Source organism: Papio anubis, chromosome 1 (genome assembly GCF_008728515.1).
Source record: "Papio anubis isolate 15944 chromosome 1, Panubis1.0, whole genome shotgun sequence".
NCBI classification, from domain to species: domain Eukaryota; kingdom Metazoa; phylum Chordata; class Mammalia; order Primates; family Cercopithecidae; genus Papio; species Papio anubis.
In genome coordinates, this window is record NC_044976.1 from 206,920,385 (window position 1) to 206,947,268 (window position 26,884).

The 26,884-nt window shown below is 40.1% G+C and overlaps 1 protein-coding gene across 13 annotated transcripts in view; it reads left to right on the forward strand.

Annotated features, from left to right (window-relative positions):
- RYR2 (ryanodine receptor 2) overlaps positions 1-26,884 on the forward strand; it is a 785,691-nt gene that overhangs the window by 439,555 nt on the left and 319,252 nt on the right. For all 13 annotated transcript variants that reach the window (XM_021934115.2, XM_021934128.2, XM_021934136.2 and 10 more), the window contains 7 exons: positions 4,618-4,736; positions 5,727-5,860; positions 9,299-9,540; positions 13,847-14,039; positions 16,351-16,567; positions 19,071-19,175; positions 23,728-23,831. In XM_021934115.2, the coding sequence (XP_021789807.1) occupies positions 4,618-4,736; positions 5,727-5,860; positions 9,299-9,540; positions 13,847-14,039; positions 16,351-16,567; positions 19,071-19,175; positions 23,728-23,831 (1,114 nt within the window). The remainder of the gene's footprint in view (positions 1-4,617; positions 4,737-5,726; positions 5,861-9,298; positions 9,541-13,846; positions 14,040-16,350; positions 16,568-19,070; positions 19,176-23,727; positions 23,832-26,884) is intronic.

Genomic DNA, 26,884 nt, shown 5'->3' on the forward strand with positions numbered 1-26,884 from the left:
TCTGCATCATTTTTCACCCAAGTGTTCAAAGCATATATCAGCATAATTTAAATATACACATAATATTGTATAGCTATTCCTTTTTTTATTTAAAAATGGGTTCTTTGGTGTTTCCCATTTGTTTTCCTTTAAGAATTTTTTATTAAGCATATTTGCTGTTTATTTCAATAAAATTAAAAATCAAATTTATTTCAGGCTGGGTGCTGTGTCTTGCGACTATAATCTCAGCCCTTTGGGAGGCCAGTGGTAGAATTGCTTGAGCCCAGGAGTTCAAGACCTGTCTGGGCAACATAATGAGACCACCCCCCTCTCTACAGGAAAAAAAAAAAAAAACTCAGCATGGTGGCAGGCACCTATAGTCCCAGCTACTCAGGAGGCTACAGGAGGCTCAGGGGGGAGGATTGCTTAAGCCCAGGAGCTTGAGGGTGCAGTGAGCTATGATCCTGCCAGTGCACTCCAGCCTGGGCAACTGAGCAAGATCCTGTCTCAAAAAATTATTCCAATAAACCAGGGTTATTCTTAAGGTATTGACCATCTAATATGCCTGCATATTCCAGTTTATTCCAATAAAACTGAAAATAAAATGTGCTTTCTTTGACATTTTATTGTCATAATTAATAGAATTAGAAGTGGTCAATTTTTTTCAACTGTTTACTTGTTGGATCTGACCTGGTAGAATTGAAAAATAAAGAAACTGTTTTAATGTTAAACACCAAATTCTGAAAGCTTTCTGTTAGACTAGGCTAAATAGGAGAAAAATCGGGAATTTGTTTTCATATAGCTATTTTTGCACTTTGTGACATACGCTATTTACCTCCAAAATCTAGTCATATCTTTTCTAATATATCCAGTTTATTCACTCTATGAACCTTCATGAGTGTTTATTTAGCAAGAAAATTTATTGGTCTTGGTCGTAACTTCTTGGTCTTTTTTCTTAATGGTTAGATTCTATTCCACGATTGGCAATCTTTTTCTGAAAAAGGCTAGTGTCTCAGTCCAGTAGGACTGTTGTAACAAAATGTCATAAACTGGGTGATTTATAAACAACAGAGGTTTATTTCTCACAGTTCTAGATTCTGGGAAGTCCAAGATCAAGGCTCCTTCAGGTAAACTGTCCTGAGGGTCTCCTTTCTCATAGAAAGTTCGTCCTCATGTGGTGGAAGGGACAGCAAGCTCCCCTGGGGCCTCCTTTATAAAGGCGCTATTACCATTCTTAAGGGCTCTACCTTCATGACCTAATCACCTCCCCAAGGGGAACATCTCCTAATACCATTGTCAGGCCTTTGAGCCCAAGCTAAGCCATCATATCCCCTGTGACCTGCATGTACATCCAGATGGCTTGAAGCAACTGAAGATCCACAGAAGAAGTGAAAATAGCCTTAAGTGATGACATTCTACCATTGTGATTTGTTCCTGTCCCACCCTGACTGATGCATATATTCTCCCCCACCCTTAAGAAGGTACTTTGTAATATTCTCCCCTGCCCTTAAGAATGTACTTTGTACGCCTATCCCAAACCTATAAGAACTAATGATAATCCCACCACCCTTTGCTGACTCTCTTTTCGGACTCAGCCCGCCTGCAGCCAGGTGAAACAAACAGCCTTGTTGCTCATACAAAGCCTGCTGGTGGTCTTTTCACAGGACGCGAGTGACAACCATCACCTTGGGGGTTAGGATTTCAACATATCAATTCTAGGGGGACGAAAAACATTCAGACCATAGCAGCCAGATAGTTAATATTATAGGTGCGTGGACCATGAGGTCTGTTAACTCAACCCTGCCTTTGTAGTGTGAAAGCAGCTATAGACAGTATGTAAATGTGCATGGAATACACAATAAAATTTTATTTATAAAAACAAGCAGTGTGCATCTGATAAGGGTCTAATATCCAGAATCTATAAGGAACTTAAATCACCCAACAAGCAAAAGCCAAATAACCCCATTACAAAATTGTCAAAAGACTTGAACAGACACTTCTCCAAAGAAGACAGACAAGCAGCCAACAAACATATGAAAAGTTTTCTACCCACATCTCCAATCACCAAAGAGAAATGCAAATCAAAACTACAATGAGATACCATCTCATATCACTCACTCTTGGCTATTGTTAAAAAGTCAGGCCGGGCACGGTGGCTCACACCTGTAATCCCAGCACTTTGGGAGGCGAAGGCGGGCAGATCACCTGAGGTCTGGAGTTCGAGACCAGCCTGGCCAACATGGTGAAACCCCGTCTCTACTAAAAATACAAAAATTACCTGGGCATGGTGGTAGGTGCCTGTAATCCCAGCTACCCAGGAGGCTGACGCGGGAGAGTTGCTTGAACCCGGGAGGTGGAGATTGCAGTGAACTGAGATCGCGCCATTACATTCCAGCCTGGGTAACAAAAGCAAAACTCCATCTCAAAAAGAAAAAAAAAAAAAAGAGTGCCCCTGACTCCCCAAAAAAGATGCTGGTTGGGCTGCAGAGAAAAGGCTTACATTGTTGGTGGGAATGTAAATTAGTTCAGCCACTGTGGAAAGTAGTTGGGAGATTTCTCAAAAAACTTAACAGAGAACTACTATTTGACCCAGCAAGCCTATTACTAGATATATACCTGAAAGAAAATTAATTGTTTTACCAAAAAGACACATGCACTTAAATGTTCATGGCATCCCTATTCTCAGTAGCAAAGACATTGAATCAATCTAGGTACCCATTAACAGTGAACTGCGTAAAGATAATGTGGTACATGCACATCATGAAATACTACGGATTGGATAAAGAAAATGTGGTTCATATACACCATAGAATACCACGCAGACATAATAAGAGCGACATCATGTCCTTTACAGCAACATGGATGCAACTGGAGGTCGTTATCCTAAGCAAATTAATGCAGGAACAGAAAACCAGATACAGTGTGTCATCACTTATAGTGGGAGCTAAACAAGGGGTACTCGTGGACATAAAGATAGCAACAATAGACTAGGCACTACTAAGCGGAGGTGGGTGAGGGGATGGGAACAAGGGTTGAAAAATTACCTATTGGTTGGGGTATACTCACTACCCCATTGATGGGATCAGTTGTACCTCAAACCTCAGCATCATGCGATATATCTATGTAACAAACCTGCACATGTATCCCTTGAATCGAAAATAAAAGTTGAAATTATTTTTTATAAAAAGGCAGCCATGTGCTCTATAGCAATCAATAATGGAGAGAAAACAAGCAAAAACATCAGGATAGCATGACTAGTCTATTAAAAATGCTTTTCCATTTCCATGATTTTATTTTAGCACAGAATGAATGAGTTTATTTTATTCCTACGTTTTTAGTAATAGCAAAAAAAAAAAAAAAAGGTATTCGGTTTTAGTATACTTATATAAAGATCTGCTTTAACTCGTCAGCCTCTTGTATTATTATTTTCTGTTGTCTTTGATTTTTAACTGTTACGCATTGTTGGAACACAGCAGCTGATTTTGAACAGCTCCAAGATTTAACTCAAAATCCTTTTGGCTGAATATATATTTGTATTTTAACAAACTAAGTCATTAGTGAAGAAATTAGCAGTAACTCTCCTTGTTTTGTAATGGATTGGGGCTTGGATCAGATATAGATTGTGACAGCCATAGAGAATTGCTTCTGTATTCTATAATACCTTTGTAAATGTAAAACTTTGTGTTACTTTTCTAAGAATATTAACTCCATTTGAGATGTATGACCCTTTCTACAGGGTTCCTCTGGGGCTGTTCCCAAAACTATGTAACTCTTAGATGTGATGTTTTCTATATGTTGGGTCTAATTGTTGTGAATGGGATCCATTCTCATTGCTGACAAGGCAAGCTTGTTCTGAAAACATGAACACAGAGGTACACGTGTAGCTTTACAAGTTCACCCTAAAATTTCTGATAATGAAATTTATTTTCTCTTCTTTCCTTCTTAAACTTTAAGAAAAGGCATATACTATTTTATCTTTTGTGGTGGCTAGTACCTAAAAAATCACGATTTTTAATCCAGTTTTATACATTGTGTTATTTCTATTTGTTTTTGTCTTATTTTATATATTTCTTTTAACAAACTAAGAAATCTTTTCTACTATAAACCTGGGAGAATGTCGTGATCTTCATGGATTAGGATGCATTGTTGCAGGATTACACTTTCAGTGCCAAGAAGCTTCCTAAACTGGCCCTAACCAGTCTGTCCCCTCCCCACTCACTCTGTACATGAGGCACACCAGATATGCCCCACATTCAAGACTATTCATGCATCTACTGCCCTTCCTTTCCTGGAAAGCCTGAAAAGGGTCGTGAACGTATTCTTTAAGGCCCCATCTGCATGTTGCTTTGTTTACTACCTCCCCCGGATAGGATTACTTGCTGCTTCTGCTAAACACCACGTCTCAGTTGTTTGCCTTTTCCTCCCTCAACTGTGATGTCATCATCTTTGGATATTAGTCCCCTCTCCCAAACACCACCTGTCACCTATCACAGTGCCTTGTGACAGTCACATTGAGCACAGATAATTACATGTTGTACTGAATCCACATATGTAGAAAAAGGAAGGCACACTGGTCATTGTATACCAATTAATCACGGTTTTTTTTTTTTTTTCCCTCTTTCTTTGTTTTATCTTTAGGCATTCTGGAAGTTTTACACTGTGTTTTAGTAGAAAGTCCAGAAGCTCTAAATATTATTAAAGAAGGACATATTAAATCCATTATCTCACTTTTAGACAAGCATGGAAGAAATCACAAGGTAAATGAAATATTTTGTTTCCCTGAATGAATTTTCAAATCCTTTTAGATATGTTTTTTAAATACAATAACTTTTAAAAAGTGTGTCAAATTTTTCATGAGTGTTTTTCTTCTCTTAATTATTATTTTTTGAGCAGTCGTGCTCTGTCGCCCAGGCTGGAGTGCAGTGGTGTGATCTGAGCTCACTGCAACCTCCGCCTCCAGGGCTCAAGCAATTATCCTGTCTCGGCCTCTGGAGTAGCTGGGACTACAGGTACATGCCACTATGCCCGGCTAATTTTCGTATTTTAAGTAGAGACAGGGTTTTACCGTATTGGTCAGGCTGGTCTTGAGCTCCTGACCTCAGGTAATCCAACTGCCTTTCCTCCCAAAGTGCTGGGATTACAGGCATGAGCCACCGTGCCCGGCCTTCATCTCTTAATCATGATCAAGTAATATTGTTTAGTGTTTATTCATAGCATCAGTGGGAACATGAACAGTTCTCAATTTATATATGAAGAAAAGTTGGAAAGTTAGTGGGAAACTACTGTAATGTTTAAATAACTGAGTCAAATGTAACTGGAGGAATGTGTTTGCTTTGTAAAAAGTGCTGCTGATGCTTGATTCTGAAGGGGGAATTAGAATCAGCTGAAAGTGACTGCACACAGTGACTCATGCCTGCCGTCCCAGTAATTGGGGAAGCCAAGATGGGAGGATCGCTTGAGGCCAGGAGTTTGAGACCAGCCTGGGTAATATAGCAATACCCTGTCTTTACAAAAAAGAAAAATTAGCCAGGCGTGATGGCATGCACCTATAGAGGCTGAGACAGGAGGATTCCTTGTGCCCGGGAGTTCGAGTCTGCAGTGAGCTATGATCGTGTCACTGCACTTCAGCATGGGTGACAGAATGAGATGCTGTCAGAAAGGAAGGGAGGGAGGGAGGGAGGGAGGGGAGAAAAGATGGAAAGGCAGGGAGGGAGGGAGGATCAACTGAAAGTAATTTCTCTTTTCAGGTCCTGGACGTGTTGTGCTCACTCTGTGTTTGCCATGGGGTTGCAGTCCGTTCTAACCAGCACCTCATCTGTGACAATCTCTTACCAGGAAGAGATCTGTTATTGCAGACACGTCTTGTGAACCACGTCAGCAGGTAAATTCAGACAGACAGTGTCATCTGACAGGCAACATAATAAAAGAATTAATGTTCTTGTCCTGTAGCTGACACTATATGGTCTGTTTTTAAAATTAGACCATATAGTAGTATTTTCTGTATTTTTGCAGTGAATAATATGTCTTTTTCTCTAACAATCAGATGGGATAATAATAAAGGAACCTAGCAAAATATGGCTTTGCCACAGACACATGGATAAAAGCTTTTATTCACATTCCTATGTAGATAGATAATCATTGACATACTCAGGACCATCCTGACAACTGTATAGGTATATGGTTGTATATAATTATGCTTTACATCTTCTTAGAATGTAACTAAAACACTATCCTTCAATATCATTTTTTTAAAATTATTTTTTTGAGACAGAGTCTCACTGTCGCCCAGGCTGGAGTGCAGCGGTGCGATCTCAGCTCACTGCAAGCTCCACCTCCCAGGTTCACGCCATTCTCCTCCCTCAGCCTCCTGAGTAGATGGGACCACAGGTGCCCGCCACCAAGCCCAGCTAATTTTTTTGTATTTTTAATAGAGACGGGGTTTCACCGTGTTAGCCAGGATGGTCTCGACCTCCTGACCTCGTGATCTGCCTGCCTCGGCCTCCCAAAGTGCTGGGATTACAGGCATGAGTCACCACGCCCGGCCCCTTCAATATCATTTTGAGGTACCTGCTATGTACGATCAAAAATAGAATGTCCAAAATGTAATATATTATGCAAATAACCAATAAAACTACATCTTCAGTTAGATCTGCCTTCCAGGGCACCTCACGTTCATTGAGTACCATGTGCCAGCTGTGGTGCTAAGGGCTTTATGTGTATTCTATACTGTTTGTGTCTGTGCTTTCCTAGGAACCACTGGGATTCACATTTTATAGACGAAAAAACGGGAACTGGAAGTGGAACTCAGATCTAAATCCAGAGACTGAGCTTATAACCACCATGCCACACTGCCTTTCTTATCCCCTGTATTAGTCAGGCTTCTCTAGAGGTACAGGATGAATAGGATAGCTGTACCTATGAAAGGGAGTTTATTAAGGAGCATTGATTCACACGATCACACGGTGAAGTCCCACAATAGGCCGTCTGCAAACTAAGGAGCAAGGAAGTCAGTCTGAGTCCCAAACCTCACAAGTAGGGAGGCCAGAAGTGCGGCCTTTAGCCTGCGGTTGAAGGCCCGAGAGCCCCTGGCAAACCACTGCTAAGTCCAGGAATCCAAAAGCAGAAGAACTTGGGAGTCTGATGTTCAAGGGCAGGAAACATCCAGCGTGGGAGGAAGAGGAAGGATGGAAAACTCAGCCAGTCTAGTCTCTCCACGTTCTTCTGCCTGCTTTTATTCTAGCTGTGCTGGCAGCTGATTAGATGGTGCCCACCCAGATTGAGGGTGGGTCTGCCTCTCTCTGTCCATTGACTCAAATGTTACTCTCCTTTGGCAACCCCCTCACAGACACACCCAGGAACAATACTCTGCATCCTTCAATCCAATCAAGTTGACACTCAATATTAACCATCACATCCCCCGGATGAACACATAAATAAATAATAAGAAATAACTGCTTACAATCATAAAATGCTGTGTGTGATAGTAGTAACATTGACACACTGTATCTAGCAGCTAGCCCAGAGATACTGATAACATCATCCTGTTTTAAACAGAAATGTGGGGTTTGTTGTGTATTTCTATGATGTGTTTTGTTTTTTGAGATAGAGTCTTGCTCTGTCACCAAGGCTGGAGTGCAGTGGCATGACCTTGGCTCACTGCAACTTCTGCCTCCTGGGTTCAAACCTTTCTCCTGCCTCAGCCTCCCAGTAGCTGGGATTACAGGTGCACACCACCACACCCAGCTAATTTTTGTATTTTTAGTAGAGACGGGGTTTCACCATGTTGGCCAGTGTGGTCTTGAACTCCTGACCTCGTGATCCGCCCACCTTAGCCTCCCAAAGTGCTGGGATTACAGGTGTGAGCCACCGCACCTGGCCAATGTGTGTGTTTTTTAAAAAAATATATGATTATATATATATATATATATACTTATTGCATATTCACTCTATGGCAGAAGCTTCTTTACATTTATTCTATTATTCCATCCTCACAACATGCTTGAACTTAGAGATGTTTACCAGCCCATTTTCCAGGAGGATAAATGGAGGATGAGCAAGGTTTCATAACTAGTGCCAGGTCACACAGCTAGCAAATGGATGCTCAAATTTTCTCTCTGACTCAGAAACCCATGGTTTTCCAACTAGACTTCCAACCACACTGTGCTGGAAAAATGGAAATTGTTGGGAAACGGATACAGCTGGTGGTTTTCCTTCGCTCCTTTTGAGGAGCTCCTTTTTAAAGTAAGTCAATTACATATCAAATTATGTTACCTCTGCTGAGCTGGGAAGCAAAGTCCAAACACCTTCTATGTTTTTGTTTGTTTGTTTTACAGTACTGACTTAAGATGTCCTTCATGATTCTTTATATAACAGACCTGCCATTCTTGAGTAGTATGTTCGGAGACCTTCATTCATTTCTACCTACTGCTACCATAGGGTATATGTCCTCTCCTAAAATGGAATTAAATACAAGTTACGAAAAATTTTTCTGTTCACAGTGAGGCTTAATGAACAACAAAGCTGATTAGTTACCTTGGTTCCTTCACAAACAACATGACCTACCTCAGCCCCGTACCCCATGTGACACAAAGCTTAGTTTAGGAAAATTTCTCCATGTCTGGAATTCCTAATAACTCCATTAATTCTAAAAGTCTGCTCTGAGTGTCTCAGTTTGTGACCTAAATACGATTAATGATACACAACGTGCAGAAGAGGAATTAAGACAAAATAACGTTAGTTCCTTGGGTGACACCGCCAAGAAATCTCGGAAGCGAAACTGCTGGTGGAATGTTCACAGTGGAGCTGGCTTTCACTGTATACTACTTCGGTGGTAGTTTTCATGATTTTGTTAGTAATTAAGGAAATATATATTTAATATGTGGCATCTTAGAGAAGCATGACTAATGTTTAAAATAGTGAGATGTGGCTGGGCACGGTGGCTCATGCCTGTTATTCCAGCACTTGGGAGGTCGAGGCAGGAGGATTACTTGAGCTCAGGAGTTTGATACCATCCTGGGCACCATAGCAAAACCTTATCTCTACTAAAAATAAAAATAAAAAAATTAATTGGGCTTGGTGGCACTCTCCTTTAGTGCCAGTTATTCAGGAGGCTGAGATGGGAGGATTACTTGAGCCTGGGAGATGGTGACTGCAATAAACTATGATTGCATCACTGCACTTCAGCCTAGGCAACAGAGCAAGACCCCGTCTCAATAAAATAAAATTAAATGAAATACAAAAGTAAAATTATGAGATGTAAATGCAAACAATGGAAGGTTTGTCTGGACTTTTCTTACATGCGATTCCTGTCTCTTTAAAGCATGAGACCCAATATTTTTCTGGGCGTCAGTGAAGGTTCTGCTCAGTATAAGAAATGGTACTATGAATTGATGGTGGACCACACAGAGCCCTTTGTGACAGCTGAAGCAACGCACCTGCGAGTGGGCTGGGCTTCCACTGAAGGGTATTCTCCCTACCCTGGAGGGGGCGAAGAGTGGGGTGGAAATGGTGTTGGAGATGATCTCTTCTCCTATGGATTTGATGGCCTTCATCTCTGGTCAGGTATGTGCTGTCCATTTTCTTTCACCATGTTCCAGAAGGAGGTCTTTTGCTGGGCATTTCTGAAAGCTATTGGTGCTGCTTCCATTGGGTACTTCTATAGGATATTAATCATTCAGAAATTTAGCATTGAGAGGATGAGTAAGAGTGTTGGGGAAAAAGCAGTATTTCACTAGGGGAAAAAGAAAACACAATTATAGTACGATTTCCAAGGGACTGCCTAGCTTATGAACAATGCTGTGTATTTAAAGATTTAAATAAGAGTGTATTGCTTAGGAACAATACTGTGTATTTAAAGAGTGCATTCCAAAGCATGAATGAACTGCAAGAAACTTGTGACTTTTCTGCTTTAATTGGTATGTTTAAAACTTCAGCTGCCAATGGGAAAGAACAAAAAACAAACCTTGGAAAATAATGGGAAGAAATAGACTAAGTTCAGCCTTCTGTTAGATAATGTAATGGTGGGAAATCAATAATTTGTTAAGTGTGGTATGAGGACTCAGATTATAATCAAATGACACTCTGTTTCGGAAGTATAAAATGGTTTAAAAATAAAGGAATAGGTCATTTCACCAGCTACCAACGCTTAGTTTTGATGGTTGAGTATGTATTAAAAATGAGTACTATATATTTAAAAATAATATTCTTTTCTCTGATTCATGAAGAAGTAGAGTTTGGTTAGCTCCGTTTAAAAGCTTAGCTCTTGATTATGTAGATTTTTTAGATGTTAAAATTCTTCTGGATTCTGCAGACATATGCTTATATTGGTAAAGCTGCATTTGGAATATAGTCCTGGTATGATCTTGCCATAGTTTATACATTATTTAGCATATGGAAGATACGGAAAGCTACCTTAAGTTATAAAGCTGAACTTTGCCTCTTGTGGAGTACAAATGATAGGCATTTATGCGTGCTTTATGGGCCTAAAACTTATGAAAAGTAAGAAATGAATTGAACTACGCCTAAGACTTTATGGTGATGAGTTTATATCTAAAAGCATTCCATGCAGTTGTATCCAACAATGATACTTACTGAATTCTGTCTTCATTGAGTGCCAATAGCTCAGTTGTCTAGAAGAGATGAAGCTGTATTTTGTTGTGTGTGTGTGTGTGTGTGTGTGTGTGTGTGTGTGCGCGCTTGCGCTTATTTATTTATTTATTTATTTATTTATTTATTTATTTATTTCGAGACAGAGTCTTGCTCTGTTGCCCAGGCTGGAGTGCAGTGGTGCAATCTTGGCTCATTGCAGCCTCCGCCTCCTGGGTTCAAGTGATTCTCGTGCCTCAGCCTCCTGAGTAGCTGGGGCTACAGGCTTGCACCACCATGCCCAGCTCATTTTTATATTTTTTTTAGCAGAGTCAGGGGTTTCACCATGTTGGCCAGGCTTATCTTGATCTCCTGGTCTCAAGTGATCTGCCTGCCTCCGCTTCCCAAAGTGCTGGGATTACAAGTGTGAGCCACTGTGCCCAGCCTCAATTTGTAATTTTTGTGAGTACGTAAAAGGTATATATATTCATGGTGTTGAAGCTGTGTTTTGCATATTTCATCTAACCTCTGAGGAATGTGGTTGGAGTCCTCACAGTACCGTAGACTACTTTATACAAAGGCGACCTGTGCCAGCCAGACCATAGTCACAGTGCCTTGTTCCCATAGGAAAATTTTCCTGTTGACCAACCAGAGATAAAGCGCCCTCACTTCAGAAGACCTATTAAACACAAAATAGGGCTGATGTCCTTGTTATAAAACGTTTTAACTATAATCTTTTAGATACTATTACTTTCTCTCTCTCTAGCTCCTAGTATTGCTCTGCAGGAAATACGTACTCAAATGAATAAATGAAACATGTTAACTTGTTTTCCCGTTACACAGAGATTAGATTAAAAAAACATTAATCGACAGTGCCAAGTTGCTTTCATTTAGTCTCTCTATATAATAACATATTTTACTATTTTTGTTTTGTATTCAATTTGAAGCTTTTTCTTTCAATACATTAAAAGTACCTGGTTCTTATGGAATTGAATTGTATGCATTATGCCTTTTATTACAAAGTATCTGTTAAATAGAATAATAAGAACAACAACAAAAAAATTAGTGAATCTGTGGACATGTACCAGAAAGGATGGTAGGCACTGGAGTTTCAGGAGAAAAGCATCTTAAAATTTTATTCATTTTTTTAAATGGCAAGAAAAGATGTATCATATCATGCCTGTACTTGAAAAGTATTTTCTCTTAAGCCACTGGGGGTCTATTAAATGCTTTGCTGATTTTAGATTCATAATCAATAAAGACAGATCTAAATTAGTTGGAATGTGAGTTATGAAACTCGAATTCATAGTAACAGATAACCTTCTTTGGGGTCATTCTCCTATTTTCTTCTTAATGGTTGATGTACAATTTAAAGTATCAAATATCTAGGATGGAGCGCATTCTCTGCCACTTAACATTTTGTAATTGGAGAGTGGCAGTATTTCTTGGAACAAGGATTGGGCTCATAAGCAAAAGTTTTTACTTATGTCTTCATTTCTTCTCTTCAATTTAACCTTTGCGGTGTTGCTACATTTCCTCTCTGTCAATGCAGAACTGGATTTTGGGAATCCAGGTCCCAGGTGTTTGAAAGGACCAAAAGTATAAAAAATCTTGGTGCTTTGAGAGAATTTAAATATAGAATTAGTGTGGAGGAATGTACAGGAAACATGGGTACAGGTTTCTAATACAGGATCTATCAAGCTATCATATCCCTCAAAGTGAACAATATATTTGATTATGATAGATATCTTGTAAACAACATTGCTATTAGCTACAGATCTTGGTACAAACAAGAAACTAGACCTTTTTCTGCATTGCTTTTATTTGATGTTTTAAAAAGCTACCTTTATTATATTCAGGGAATTCTAGAAGAGACACTTGATAGTGAATTTTTTGCCTGTGGATTTGAATATTGGTAAAATAAAAAGTGTCCACATTAAAAAAAAATAGGTATTCTTTACTACTGGCATTTCAAATATGTCCTTGGTAGAGATATTGGCACGCTAGAAGTAAAAAGAATTATTAAAAATACAAAGCACGTATCACAAAGTCTGTTTTTGTCTTCGCTCAAATTGAAGGTTTTGTTTATGTTTGTGAGCATGTGTGTTTGGGTGGACCTTGCCTTCAAAATTTTCTTCCAGCATGCAGTGAGAAGCAGATGCTCTTGGGACTGATTAGCAAAGGAGTTCTTAGAATCAGGAATGGGCTTAGACCATAGGTTGGTCTTGCCAGGGCAAGAAACAACATTTATCAAATATCATTTTCATGCCTCCAGTTATATCCTGCTTTACTTAAGAAGCCAACCGGCCGGGCGCGGTGGCTCAAGCCTGTAATCCCAGCACTTTGGGAGGCCGAGACGGGCGGATCACGAGGTCAGGAGATCGAGACCATCCTGGCTGACACGGTGAAACCCCGTCTCTACTAAAAAATACAAAAAACTAGCCGGGCGAGGTGGCGGGCGCCTGTAGTCCCAGCTACTCGGGAGGCTGAGGCAGGAGAATGGCGTGAACCCGGGAGGCGGAGCTTGCAGTGAGCTGAGATCCGGCCACAGCACCCCAGCCTGGGTGACAGAGCCAGACTCCGTCTCAAAAAAAAAAAAAAAAAAAAAAGAAGCCAACCAAGATCTTGTGTGAAATAAATGTAAAACAAAAACCAATTGGCCTGTAGTTATCTCACAATAAACAATGTGCTGCAGGAATGAATGATCATATTTTCTGCTTTCGTTATCTTTATGTATTTTTATTTTAAATTGATAGAACGAAGGGAGTTTAGCATTTGACAAAGGGATGGACATGAAGTATCTGCTGTGCCTGAGACTCTGTCACTTGTAAAACATTAATCATCAAAATAACTAAACAAGGTGATGGTATTTGGTGTTCTGTTGATAAGACATCAACATTAAGAGAGGTTAAGTAATTTGGTTATGGTCTCACAAGCAGTAGATGGTAAGATAGCTATTTGAAGTCCCTGGAGATGTTCCTTGGACATCATTATATAATCTGCTCTTAGATAATTTCTGGATCAATTGTCATCCATCTACATGCGGAAATTTCCGTGTATCAGAAGGTCTATTTTACAACATAGGTAGCAGCCTGACTCCTGAAATAGTCGTTTTTTTGACAAAGGGTTTAACATGTAACGTGCGTTTATATTCAAGATTTATTCCTTCTGGTGTTATGCATTGGTTTGTCACTACCTATTCAAATCTTTTGACTTTGGCTCTGAAGCTGATTCTCTGAGATAAAAACTACATGACCTTCCTTAATGTTTCTTCCCCCAATAGGTTGTATTGCTCGTACTGTAAGCTCACCAAACCAACATCTGTTAAGAACTGATGATGTCATCAGTTGCTGTTTAGATCTAAGTGCCCCAAGCATCTCGTTCCGGATTAATGGACAACCTGTTCAAGGAATGTTTGAGAATTTCAACATCGATGGCCTCTTCTTTCCAGTCGTTAGTTTCTCTGCGGGAATAAAGTTAGTATGTCTATGTTTTTTGGTCTCTTTCCTTTCTCATTTCTCATACCTCCACAGAAGACTCTGCACTGCCGTTGCCCTGCTTCTCTAACCATTGTTTCTCTCTCCTGGGCACCTGTCCTCAGCGCATTTTTGCCTGTGCCTTGAAGGAGGAGGTAGGGCTCACCTAAGAGGGGCATCGTGCAAGGCTGAGTGCTTTGTTTACGGATCCCACTGTGTTTAGATGTGGGCAGTCTCCCTCAAACCCATGTCCTGAACTATTTCAAGGTTTTTTTCTTTTTGTAGTTTATTTAGATGAAATGAGCAAGGCTGTTTAGAAAAATACTGCTTATTTTCTTATATTTTCATTGATTTTCCTTTTTTAAGCCATGGTTCCTCACCCCATTGCACACCTCCTTATTTCAATAGAAATTAAATATCCTTTTTGTTGATGAGGCCCAGGTGGCCTTCTTTAGTGTTCCTCTCCACCTTTATTCTCTTTATTCCTTTGTTCTCTGCTTATGGTCAATGGTGCCAAGATGGCTTCCTCACACTCTTTCCTTTTTTGCTATTACTGGAGGGAAACAAAGTGATAATCCATTGTAGTTCTACAAATAAAACTTGAATAAATGATGGTCTGTTATAATAAGTAACTACTCTGTCACTTATTTTTATATACACACACACACCTGTAAACTTAGAAGGACACCCTTTGTTTTAGTCATAATTCTTCCAGGAATAATTCCTAGTTACAAAAGCAGCATATTGAAGAAGGAATAGAGTAATCATGAATATTAGCTATCCATGTACCAGCTCTTTTTTCTGATGTATTTATACAAATTATGTTTCTATAAGCTTCTGGAATGTTTTAGCATTTTTATTTTTCCTCACTTTTCTTTGCTTTTATTTTTTTGGACTGGACCTGATACACAAATTAGAAAAAGAATTATGGCCAGGTGCGGTAGCTTGCACCTGTAATCCCAACACTTTGGGAGGCCGAGGTGGAAGGATTGCTTGAGGTCAGGAGTTTGTGACCAGTCTGGTCAACACAGTGAGACCCTATCTCTGCAAAAGTTTTGTTTTGTTTTGTTTTTCATTTTGTTTCTTTAATTAGCACCTAGTGTTGTGTGCCTGTAGTCTTAGCTACTTGGGAAGCTGAGTTGGGAGGATCCCTTGAACCCAGGAGTTGGAGGCTGTAGTAACCTGTGACTGTATCACTGCACCCCTGCCTGAACAACAGAGTGAGACCTTGACTCAAAAAAAAAAGTACAAGGAAAATGGAACATTTAAATTCATTTTTTGTAAATCCGAGAGCCCCAGGAAACAGATATCATTTAACTGTTTCAAAAAGTGTTGTTCAATGGAACTCAGATTAAAATAGTTTTGCTTAAATGAGCAGAATGTCTAAAAGATTTTGGTAAGTTCTTTTTTGTTGTTGAAATTGATAAACAATTAGCAATAAGGTTACCTGCTTCCTTCAATTTGAAGAGACATCAGAATCTCCTTTAAAGCAGCAGTCCCCAACTTTTTTGGCCCTAGGCACCGCTTTTGCCGAAGACAGTTTTTCCACGGGCCAGGGCTGGGGTTGAAGGTGGGGATGGTTTCAGGATGAAACCGTTCCAGCTCAGATCATCAGGCATGAGTTCAATTCTCATAAGGAGCATGCAACCTAGATCCCTCACAGGCACAGTTCACAATAGGGTTCACGCTCCTATGAAAATCTCAGGCCGCTGCTGATCTGACAGGAGGCAGAGCTCAGGCGGTAATGCTCTCTTGCCCACACAGCTCACCTCCTTCTGTGCAGCCTGGTTCCTAACAGACCACAGACTGGTACCTGTCGCGGCCTGGGAGTTGCGCACCTCTGTTTTAGAGAATTTCATTAGGAAATTGAAAAGTGACTGGTTTTCCCCTCATTCCTTGTTAAGTCCTGTAATTTTAAGCATATAGATATTTTGATCAGGTCTTTCCTTTATCTGTTGATTACGTGGGTACTTTGGGGCATTAGGTGACCAGTTATTACGGATATGCACTTCATTTCTGTAAGATTGTGGTGCATGTGCTTTTAGTTACTTCTCCAGCAGCTGATGTCTTCACTGACCCATTAATTAGCTGAAAGTTTTCTCTTCTGATGAATATGATGCCCTCAGGTTTTACCTTTTACAATTAGAGGCCCTTGAATTCTAAGGTGATCACATTATGATGGTACTTAGAGGAAAATGTGGCTTCTGATAAAATTACTTCTGTACTAATAATTTTTCCCTGAGATTTTGTTAATTAGAAAACTTTAATGTACACCAGAGATAAAACGGACTCTAACATGCATCCTTTTTAGAGTACGCTTTCTGCTTGGGGGGCGACATGGAGAATTCAAATTTCTTCCTCCACCCGGGTACGCTCCTTGTTATGAAGCTGTTCTGCCAAAAGAAAAGTTGAAAGTGGAACACAGCCGAGAGTACAAGCAAGAAAGAACTTACACACGCGACCTGCTGGGCCCCACGGTTTCCCTGACACAAGCTGCCTTCACACCGATCCCTGTGGATACCAGCCAGGTACCAAGATCCACTCGAATGGCAATCGCTGGTGATGCAGTCATTCTGATACGCAGTGGCTTTACACTTGGTCCGCAACCCATGGGAATGGACTTCACAGTGATACAGTTGTACAGTTGACACGCAGGACTGAAATGAGACTCATAAAATAACACTTACCTTTACCATGTCCGCTCACTCATTTTTTATTCTATGTTTTTTTTGTTTGTTTGTTTTATGTTGTTTTTGTGATGGAGTCTTGCTCTGTTGTCCAGGCTGGAGTACAGTGGCACAATCTTGGCTCACTGCAATCTCTGCCTCCTGGGTTCAAGTGATTCTCCTGTCTCAGCCTCCCAGGTAGCTGGGATTATAGATGCCTGCCACCACACCTGGCTAATTTTTGTATTTTTAGTAGAGATAGGGTTTCATCACGTTGGCCAGGCTGGTCTTGAACTCCTGACCTCAGGTGATTCACCCACTTCAGCCTCCTAAAGTGCTGGGATTATAGGTATGAGCCACTGGGCCCGGTCTCTATTCTATGTTTTAAGTAGTTTTCCTAGCCCAATAAACTGATTCCCTGATGTACAAACAGATTACAACCTGAAGTGTTAAAAACTCTGTTCAAGGTTGTCTTTAAAGTTTTATTAAAATAATTAATATTACTTAGCTTATAAAGTGCATATTACACTTTTAAAAATAGGCAATAATAGCAACAGGTGGAACTTAGTGGGCAAAAATCATACCAGAAATTTTAAGGTATAATAGTGTTAAGATGATTTAATATCTGGGGTAACATACTGCACTTGAAGTAATATCATACAGATGTGACACATACTGATTTTAGAGTGTAGTTCTTAAGCCCCCGGCCTTTTTGGCACTAGGTACCGATTTCCTGGAAGACTATTTGGCACCAGCCAGTGGGCCGGGGTTGAAGGTGGGGATGGCTTTGTAATGAAACTGTTCTCTCTCACATCGTCAGGCATTAGTTAGATTCTCATAAGGAGTGCGCAGTTCACAATGGGGTTCACACTCCTGTGAGAATCTAAGAAGAATATAGAGAAAGATGAGGAACCTGTATAGGAAACATGGAGTTTTTAATTTCTTCTAATTTCCTTCTTGGATACACTTCTTTGGAAGATATTGAACTGACTTTTATCTTGGGTATAGATGAGGATCGTGAGCTCTAGAGTCAAAATGCCTGGCATCAAGGGCCTACTCCCTGCTTAGAGGAGCTGCTCACCTTGTTTATTGGGATGCTAAGAGTATGTTTGTCATAGTTAATAGATACCATATTACCTGGCAAATAGGCGCCCAACAGATGTTAGCTGTTTTCCTCTTTTTCTGTTTCATAGATATAACGGTGTTCTGAGGTTGGCAATGAATTAGATATGGATTTATATTGATGGTGAAGTAGCTTCAGTGAGGTTGGTTAGATATTCAAAGTTTGCTTATTAGTGTTTAAAGATCAAAGACGTTGTTTCTAAAGTCTGAAGTTGAATTAATCGCCTGCCTCAGAAGCTTCAGTTGCTTAGCAGTCAGATGTTTAGCTCCTTGAATCGTATTTCTTCTTCCCCGTTTTTATATCATGTTGTTAAAATAAACATGCAAACATTGTTCCCGGCCAAAATTCAGTTTGCATTGCCCGTTTGCTGAAAGGTGGGAGGATATCTGTAGTGCAACCTAAGTTTATAGGAAAAAAGGTTTGGGAGGCTAGAAATGGACAACTAGATGATGTCATGGTAGAACCTTAAAGATTACCTGAGACCCAGATAACCTCTATCAGGGAAAGGAAACAATTATCACCTGCTTCTCGTGGAAATGACACCTCATCATTGGGCATTTTGGTCATTTGCCCACTCTGTGTGTTTTGAGACTAGCTGTGGGGTCACACACAAGTGCTTAATCAAGACATAAACAACCAGTCCCTTACTTTGTGTTTTTTATGAACATTCAGTTTCTTCCTTTTATTGGGAACATGTAAAGATTTTGTTTCTTTTCTGTAAGGCTTATATTTAGAAACCACTAACAGTAACAGAGTAGAGTGTAGGGGAAGACATCAATCACTACAGTCAGACATTTACATGCTCAAAGAGCCGACAGATTATCATGTGAGCACTGAATTGCCTTTACCCTGGCTTATGACTGCTGGCCCAGTTGGTGTAAGAGCTTTGGGGCAATTTCTCGTTTTAAGTCATACATTCCTTGACAGTGGCCCCATATCCATTAAACATCTTTCGGTTGTCCCCACCAACACTCCTTTGTGTGTGTGTGTGTGTGTGTGTGTGTATGTGTGCGCGTGTGTGTGTGGCTCATAAATTGATTTGGAAACCTAAGTTGTCAAAAAAAAGTCCCAAAATTTATTTAAAGAATGTCATGAAGTAGATGACTTAAAACTCTGTTTTATGATTACTGGTTTATGAGGCAGTTTTATTTAGTTCAGTTTGAAGCGAAGACCATTGGCACCGCATCTTATTGCATTTGTTTCTGATGTGTCTTTTTTTTTTTTCCTTTTTGTAAATTTTAGATTGTGTTGCCTCCTCATCTAGAAAGAATAAGAGAAAAACTGGCAGAGAATATCCATGAACTCTGGGTTATGAATAAAATTGAGCTTGGCTGGCAGTATGGACCGGTACGTAATTTTGAAATTTATTTTCGGATTCTGTTAACACATCTTTCTGAAAACAGAACTTTTTCTCCCTTTTCCTGCTTTGGGGTGACATCAATCAATTAGATTGATGTTTCCCCCCCAGCACATTAGTTTTTGTGCAGTTTTGCATTACTACATGATTGTAGTTAATGGGGCTGACAGGCATTATTGGCAGGTTCACTGAAGGATGGTCTAGCTGCCTAGACAATGGAAAGTTATCTGTCTCTGGGCTGCAAGTTATATTTTCAAATCAAGGTTAACATACACAGATAATAGGCATTGATTTTTAAGCCACTTAAAAAATCTCAGTGAAATTGAAAGTGAAAACTGAAAGTGAAAAGAAGGCAATTTACTTTTCCCTCACTGATGTTTCTTTTCTTTCAGTACCAATTGTGTGTAAAAGCAGGAGACCTGTGGGCAAACGTTCCTAGTTGGTTTCACAGGTAGAATGAAGGCTGAGAAATCATGACTGCACATGCTTCTAAATGATACTCTGCTAAAGATCTTAGTTTACAACTTAATAAAATTTAGATTTAAAACAAACAACTTCCTGTATAATCCTAGTGTATATCATATACTTGTTTGTGTCAAAACCATGGTAATACTTTCATTTGTATGATATCATTCTAAGTGTCCCAAAGGCTGTAACACTTTCTTATACCTGAGTGAATAGGGAAATTAATGTATTTACTCATCATAGTTTATTGCGTTGAGCTCTAAATAAAGAATACTTAATGTTCGTAGTAGTATCGTGTGATACTCCACACTACTCAGTAATATTTATATATTTATTCAGTGTCTTGCATTCTCACATACAGATTATTAGGTCAAATTGTCATCACAGTGAACTGAGTTGTACTATTATTTCAGTTGTACTGGTGATGACCTAACGGAGACTTCTTGCAGTTGCTAAATGCCTTGGCAGGCATCACGTAACTAGTGAGTAGCAGCTCCAAGACTGGAATCACGGTTTTCTCAGACAGAATTTAGAAAGTGACTGCAGGTCACTGTAAGGCTTGCTGAAGCATGACCAGAAAATGGGATACTTTGATTAACTAAATGATAGTTAGACATTTGTTACCCCAGCAAACCCTTGGGTACCTAGTTTTGTGCTACATTCATCAATTTTTTTTTTTTTTGAGATAGAGTTTCACTCTTGTTACCCAGGCTGGAGTGCAGTGGTGTGATCTTGGCTCACTGCAACCTCCACCTCCTGGGTTCAAGCGATTCTCCTGCCTCGGCCTCCCAAGTAGCTGGTTTTACAGGCATGCACCACCACACCTGGCTAACTTTGTATTTTTAGTAGAGACAGGGTTTCACCATGTGGCCAGGCTGGTCTCGAACTCCTGACCTCAGGTGATCTGCCCACCTCAGCCTCCCAAAGTGCTGGGATTATAGGCCGGATGACAGGCACAACCAGCCTCATCAATTCTTAAAATTGAAGGATATGTATAAATGCTACATAAAAGACTGAACCATCTATTAGTCGGTAGGAAGAGAGATGCTACAAATGTGTAAGTAATCAATTACCAGAGGAATTACAGGCAGCATTCCCCAGAAGTTTCAAAAATAAGAAAAGATGATTAGAGGCCAGGTCGATTTTTTAAAAAAGTTCTCATTAAAAAAAAAATCCAACAAAATGTAAAACAAGCAGCAAAACCCCATATTGTAATAGCAAATATTTCAGTGGGCTTCTAAGATGATCTCCGCTGCAAACTCAGTAAGTTCACCTAAATGATTATGTTTTCAGTGAAGTCTTAGGAGTGTTTCTTCTTTAAGAACTGACTAAAATATAAAGTCTCATTATTATTGATTCTTCCAGTTAAATTTAGTTCTGCTTGATACCATACATCATATTCCTGCCATGTTCAAGACACTCTTTGGGTTTTCAAGTACTAAACTAAAGGATAACACAGTACTGCGGAGGCTTCTTGTCCACAATTGACTCAAGCTATCCTTTGCTGGGTCTGAGGCCAGTTGAGGCAACACTGGGCTTGCTGTACCTCTGGGGGAGACACTGAGCCCTGGGTCTGCTGCTGTTGTGTTAGCAGCCGCACCTTTCCTGGCGCGGGAAGTGTTCTCTCATCAATGTATGATTTGCAGCCTGCTTTTTTTCCAAGACCTTCCCTGAAACTCCTGTTTGTGTAGTAGTTTTAATCCTTGACCTTGGTCTGTTATTCTAGACTAAGATATGTGCCTGTTACTATGCTAATTTCATAAATTCGTTAACATTTTAAATGAGGTTTTGAAGTATTCAAGTATGATTTTCTTTGGAGCAATTTATACTTAGCTACCCAGCATGCTGGGTTTTTTTTCCAAAGAAGTTATCATTTCTTTGGGATGTATTTCCCAGAAGCATGGTGCAAAGGCTCTAGTTTATGGACTAACAAGGCAAATCCATCTATCATTTATTCGTCCCTTTAACATTCATTGTATGTCTATTTGCCTGGTGTGTTTAGTCCTGGGGACTCAGTTTTGAAAAGACCTTGACTTTTAAGGTACTGTGTTTGCCTTCTAGGCGCTTCCTGTTTAGTTGAATGATAGGTAGGCAAACAATTACAGAGTAAAGAAGTAATATTTAGCTCTTCCCAGGGAAATCAGGGAAGGCTTCCAGGAGGAGGTAAATGTTTGATCCAAGGCTGAGGGATGTGTGCAAGATAGCTGGCAATCAGAAAGCATGACCGTGTAGTAGGCAGAGGACCTGGCATGTGTAAAAGCGAGGAGGCAGAAGAGACAGGACATTTGCCATGACCTTTCAGTGGTGCAGTGTTGCGAGAGGACACCTCTGCTGTGGTGCGGAGAAGAGGTGGGAAGCCAGGCCATGTACGCAGGAAGTGTGTCACAAAAGGCTTTGGGAGGAAGATGATTTTATTCTGTAGGGGGCAAAACAGCATTGAAAAATGCTTAGCAGGAAGGTGACAGAATTCTGTCCGCTTTCAAAAGAAGCTCTGCTGTGAATGTGGAGAAGCAGAGAGCCTGGAGGCAGGAGGAGGGGCAGGGAGAGGGCACAGGCACCCCAGGTGAGAGGCGACTCAGAGCCCTGCAGCGAGGATAGAGAGCCATGGTTACAGGAGGTGTTTCGGTGTTCGTGTATGGGGTGTCGCAGGAGAAGGAAGGGAATCTGCGCAGATTTCTCATTTCGGTTAGACGCTTGAGGAGATGATGGTGTTAGTTATTCTCTGGTGTAGAGAGTACAGACAAAGTGGAGGTGACCTAAATGGGGAGATTGTCTCCGGGTTCAGACACATTCATTTTATAAATGTTCATTTTGTGTTTCATTTGTAGGATTAGAGATTTAGAGTTTAGAGTTACATTACATAACTCAATTTCATTTTCAGAGTTCTGTAATTAAATAAGTATACCTAATATATGATTCTATATAAGTCTTGTTCATTTGTAATGATGACCAGAAGGAAAGGAATAAATACATCATTTCTAACTTGGTGACTGCTGAAGACTTGAAAAAAACTCACTCATGTTTGTGTACTTCTTGTGTGGCATTTATAGGACCTGGTAATGATGCTCATGAAGTAATTTGTTCCCTGACAGCATATGGGTTGCCATCTAGGTGCTGCCATAGCATTAATGCCGATGCAATTTAGGTCTTTAAGAAGATAACAAACCTAATTACTAATGCAAGGAGAGAGAACATCTTTCTCAGTAATTCATTCCTAAAACCTTGCATTTAGTTTAATATGATTGCTAATATACAGCTTCAAGGATTAATATAAAAACCACCTGCATATGATGCTACTGAATTTTGTGAAGGTAGTAGGATAATTTGTGAGATCGAGAGTAACGTGCAGGGGGTAAAATGAACAGCCAGAGCCACCTCAAAGTGTTTATGTCAGTCAGTCCTGTCGTTAATTGATGTCTGTAATCAGTTTGGTTCTATACAGGAAAATTACTACGAATTAAAACAAAGTCGTTACCACACCCTTCTTACACAGGATTTATTTCAATTTATAAAACATGTGTCAAGTACCCAGGACATACCAGGAATGTTTAAGGTGTTTGGGACACATCAAAGAACAAAAGAGACCAAAATCTTTGCATTTTTGATCTTCTAATTCAGGGAGACACACAATAGCCCCATAACTCAATAAATCCAATCTGTTAGAAGGTGTATGGACAAAAAAAAAAAAAAAAAAAAAAAAAAAAGGAGTAGGGTGGGCAGGCAGACTGTCCTAATTAGGCAATTGGGCGGGGTAAACCTCGCTGAGAAAGTAAGATATAAGCAAATGCTACAAGGAGCTGAGTGAGTGAGCCTGTGGGAATCTGGGGTAGGAGTCTGCATGGCGGGGGCTCATGGAAGCTCTGCCAAACAGAAGGGAAGGAATGAAGATAATTCCAGCTTCTACCAGTGACCTCAGATATTCACTGCACCTGAGTGGTTGTGGGGGCAGCTTTGAGGGGTTGATGATCTGGGTGTTCCTTCTTGCCTTCCACCTCCACTTTCCACTACACAGTTGAATTCCATTGCTAGTGCCTGGCGTTGGAGACTATTATATGTCAATTTCCTGTCCTGTTTCAGGTTAGAGATGACAACAAGAGACAGCACCCATGCCTTGTGGAGTTCTCCAAGCTGCCTGAACAGGAGCGCAATTACAACTTACAAATGTCGCTTGAGACCCTGAAGTGAGTTTCTTAACTTTTTCTATTTTCCAGTCTGTGTTTCCAAAAAACACAAAAACCAAAACACAAAAACAGGTATCGATGTTATATGTTAATTCAACTGTGAAGTGATTTTTAATTGCAGCTAGAACTTTTGATAATGCATAAGTGGATTGGATCAGTATTTGTTGGGAATAAGACTTTGACCCTGTTCATTTATGTCCTTTTGTTCTACATCAGTATTTCGCAAAGGGTGTCCTACAGATGTTTATAGGAATTATGGATGATGAGGATTTTATGATCTGTTGCGGGAAGTCAGGGACCCCGAATGGAGGGACCAGCTGAAGCTGTGACAGAAGAACATAAATTGTGAAGATATCATGGATATTTATTAGTTCCCCAAATTAATACTTTTATAATTTCTTATGCCTGTCTTTACTGTAATCTCTGAACATAAATTGTGAAGATTTCATGGACACTTATCACTTCTCCAGTCAATACCCTTGTGATTTCATAAGCCTGTCTTTACTTTAATCTCTTAATCCCATCATCATCTTCGTAAACTGGGGAGGATAAATGTCGCCTCAGAACCCTGTGATGATTGTGTCAACTGCACGAATTGTTTGTAGAGCATGTGCGTTTGAACAATATGAAATCTGGGCATCTTGCAGGATAACAGCAATGCTCGGGGAACACCAGAGATAAGACTTCTGGCCCCCGGTGAGCCGGAGAGAACAGAGCCATATTTCTCCTCTTTCAAAAGCAAATAGGAGAGATATCGCTGAATTCTTTTTCTCAGCAAGGAACATCCCTGAGAAAGAGAATGTACCCTGAGGGTAGGTTTGTAGACAGCCCCCTCAAGGCATGCCGTCTTTTGTGGTCGAAGCCGAAGGGACAAAATAAGCCCCAGTCTCCTGTAGCGCTTGCAGGCTTATTAGGATGAGGAAAATTCCCACCTAATACATTTTGGTCAGACAGATTGTCTACTCTTAAACCCTGTTTCCTGATAAGATGTTATCAATGGCAATGCGTGCCTGAAACTTCATTAGCAGTTTTAATTTCACCCCATCCGGTGGTCCTGTGATCTCGCCCTGCCTCCATTTGCTTTGTGATATTTTATTACCTTGTGAAGTCTGTGATCTCTGTGACCCACACCCTATTCGTGCACTCCCTCCCCTTTTGAAAATTGCCAATAAAAACTTGCTGGTTTTACGGCTCGGAGAACATCATGGATCCTGCCGACATGTGATGTCTGCCCTGGACACCTAGCTTTAAATTTCTCTTGTGCTCTTTCCCTTTATTTCTCAAACCAGCCAAGACACTTAGGAAATAGAACAGAACTCATGTAACTATCGGGAGTGGATTCTCCCGATAGTGATCTGATACAATACAGGTCCACAGAATGTGGACTGTGGACCAGGGACTGGGCCAGTCACAAATTGTTACTGGTTTGTGACTAAATAAGATATTAAGAGTAAGTATTTATGAGCTTCTATACCAATTTAGGGAAGCAATTTTACATATATTGAATCTAATAATTTAAGAAATGTGAGGTCATAGCCTATATGTCTTCATTTTGAGAATTCAATTTTCTCTAACAGTTTTATTGCATGATATCAGAAAATGAAACCACAATAGACCGAATATTAAAAAATAAATTAGTTCTTCACCATAAGTAATTTGGGAAGCACTGATTTAATATATTTAAAACATGCTAAATTCAAAGAGTTAAATAATTTCAAAATTTTTGCTGATGGACTTTTCAGAACTTTGGGGTGAAATCTGTTTATGGTATTTACTAAACTTATTTGACCATAGCTGCCTCTTTTCAGAGCATACCTTTGAGGACTATTTATCTGAGCAACATATCTTTGGTTTTGTTTTAGTTTTTTAAGGAGCCAAAGTCAGCTGGGCACAGTGGCTCATGCCTGTAATCCCAGCCCTTTGGGAGGCCAAGACCAATAGATGGCTTGAGCCCAGGAGTTTGAGACCATCCTGGGCTACATAGTGAGACCCCCTGTCAACAAAAAATATAAAACTTATCTGGGCATAACAGCACACACCTGTAGTCTCAGCTACTTGGAGGCTGAGGTGGGAGGATGGATTAAGCGTGGGAGATTGAGGCTCCAGTGAGCTGTGATCACACCACTACACTCCAACCCGGATGGCAGAGCAGGACCCTGTCTCAAAAATACTAGTAATAAAAGTAAATTTAAAAGGAGCCAGAGTCTTACTATGTTGCCCAGGCTGGTGAGCAATGGCAATTCACAGGCTTGACGATGGCACACTGCAGCCTCCAACTCCTGAGTTCAAGTGATTCTCTGGCCTCAGTCTGGGTATCTAGGACTAAAGGAGCTTGCCACTGCATCCAGCCTGAGCGCATGTTTTGAGAAAAGCTACTGTATTTTATATCACCCTGTAAAGGCAAATTTGCTTTTTAGTGATTGTTGCCTATTTACCTCTTGATTTTGCCACTTAACTTTGCAGATGGAATAATGGGACTGCAGTGGAATAAAGGAAGAAATATAATTTCAAATTTTGATGTAGAAAAGTAAAGAGAATATTTTTGCAAAGCCGGTAACTTTACTCTTGTCCTCTTTCCATCCCTGATGCCCTGTAGAACTGGATTTGTTCAGATAGATGACTTATCCTAATAAGTTTTTATATTATGTACAAAACTATACTTTAGTCCTTTTTGCTTGTTTCAGTTTTGTTAAGAGTCATAAGGAGTTATTTACACTGGAATTATTTTAACAGGGACCCAGAACACAAAACTTAAACTTCATTTCAAATTCTAGAATTTGGGCTCAAGTGTGTAGTCATGAGCTCTGCCTCACAGTGTTTGGCCTAATGATGGACTGCATATAGGATGGTGGCCGTGAGATTACAATGGAACTGACAAATTCCTGTCACGACATCATGGCAGTCCTAACATCCTAGTGCAATGCATTACTTTTTCTATATTTAGATACCCAAATACTTACCATTGTGTTACAGTTGTCTACAGTATTTGGTAAAGTAACATGTACAAGTTTGTAATCTAGCTGCAATAGGCTCTATCGTATAACTTAGGTGTG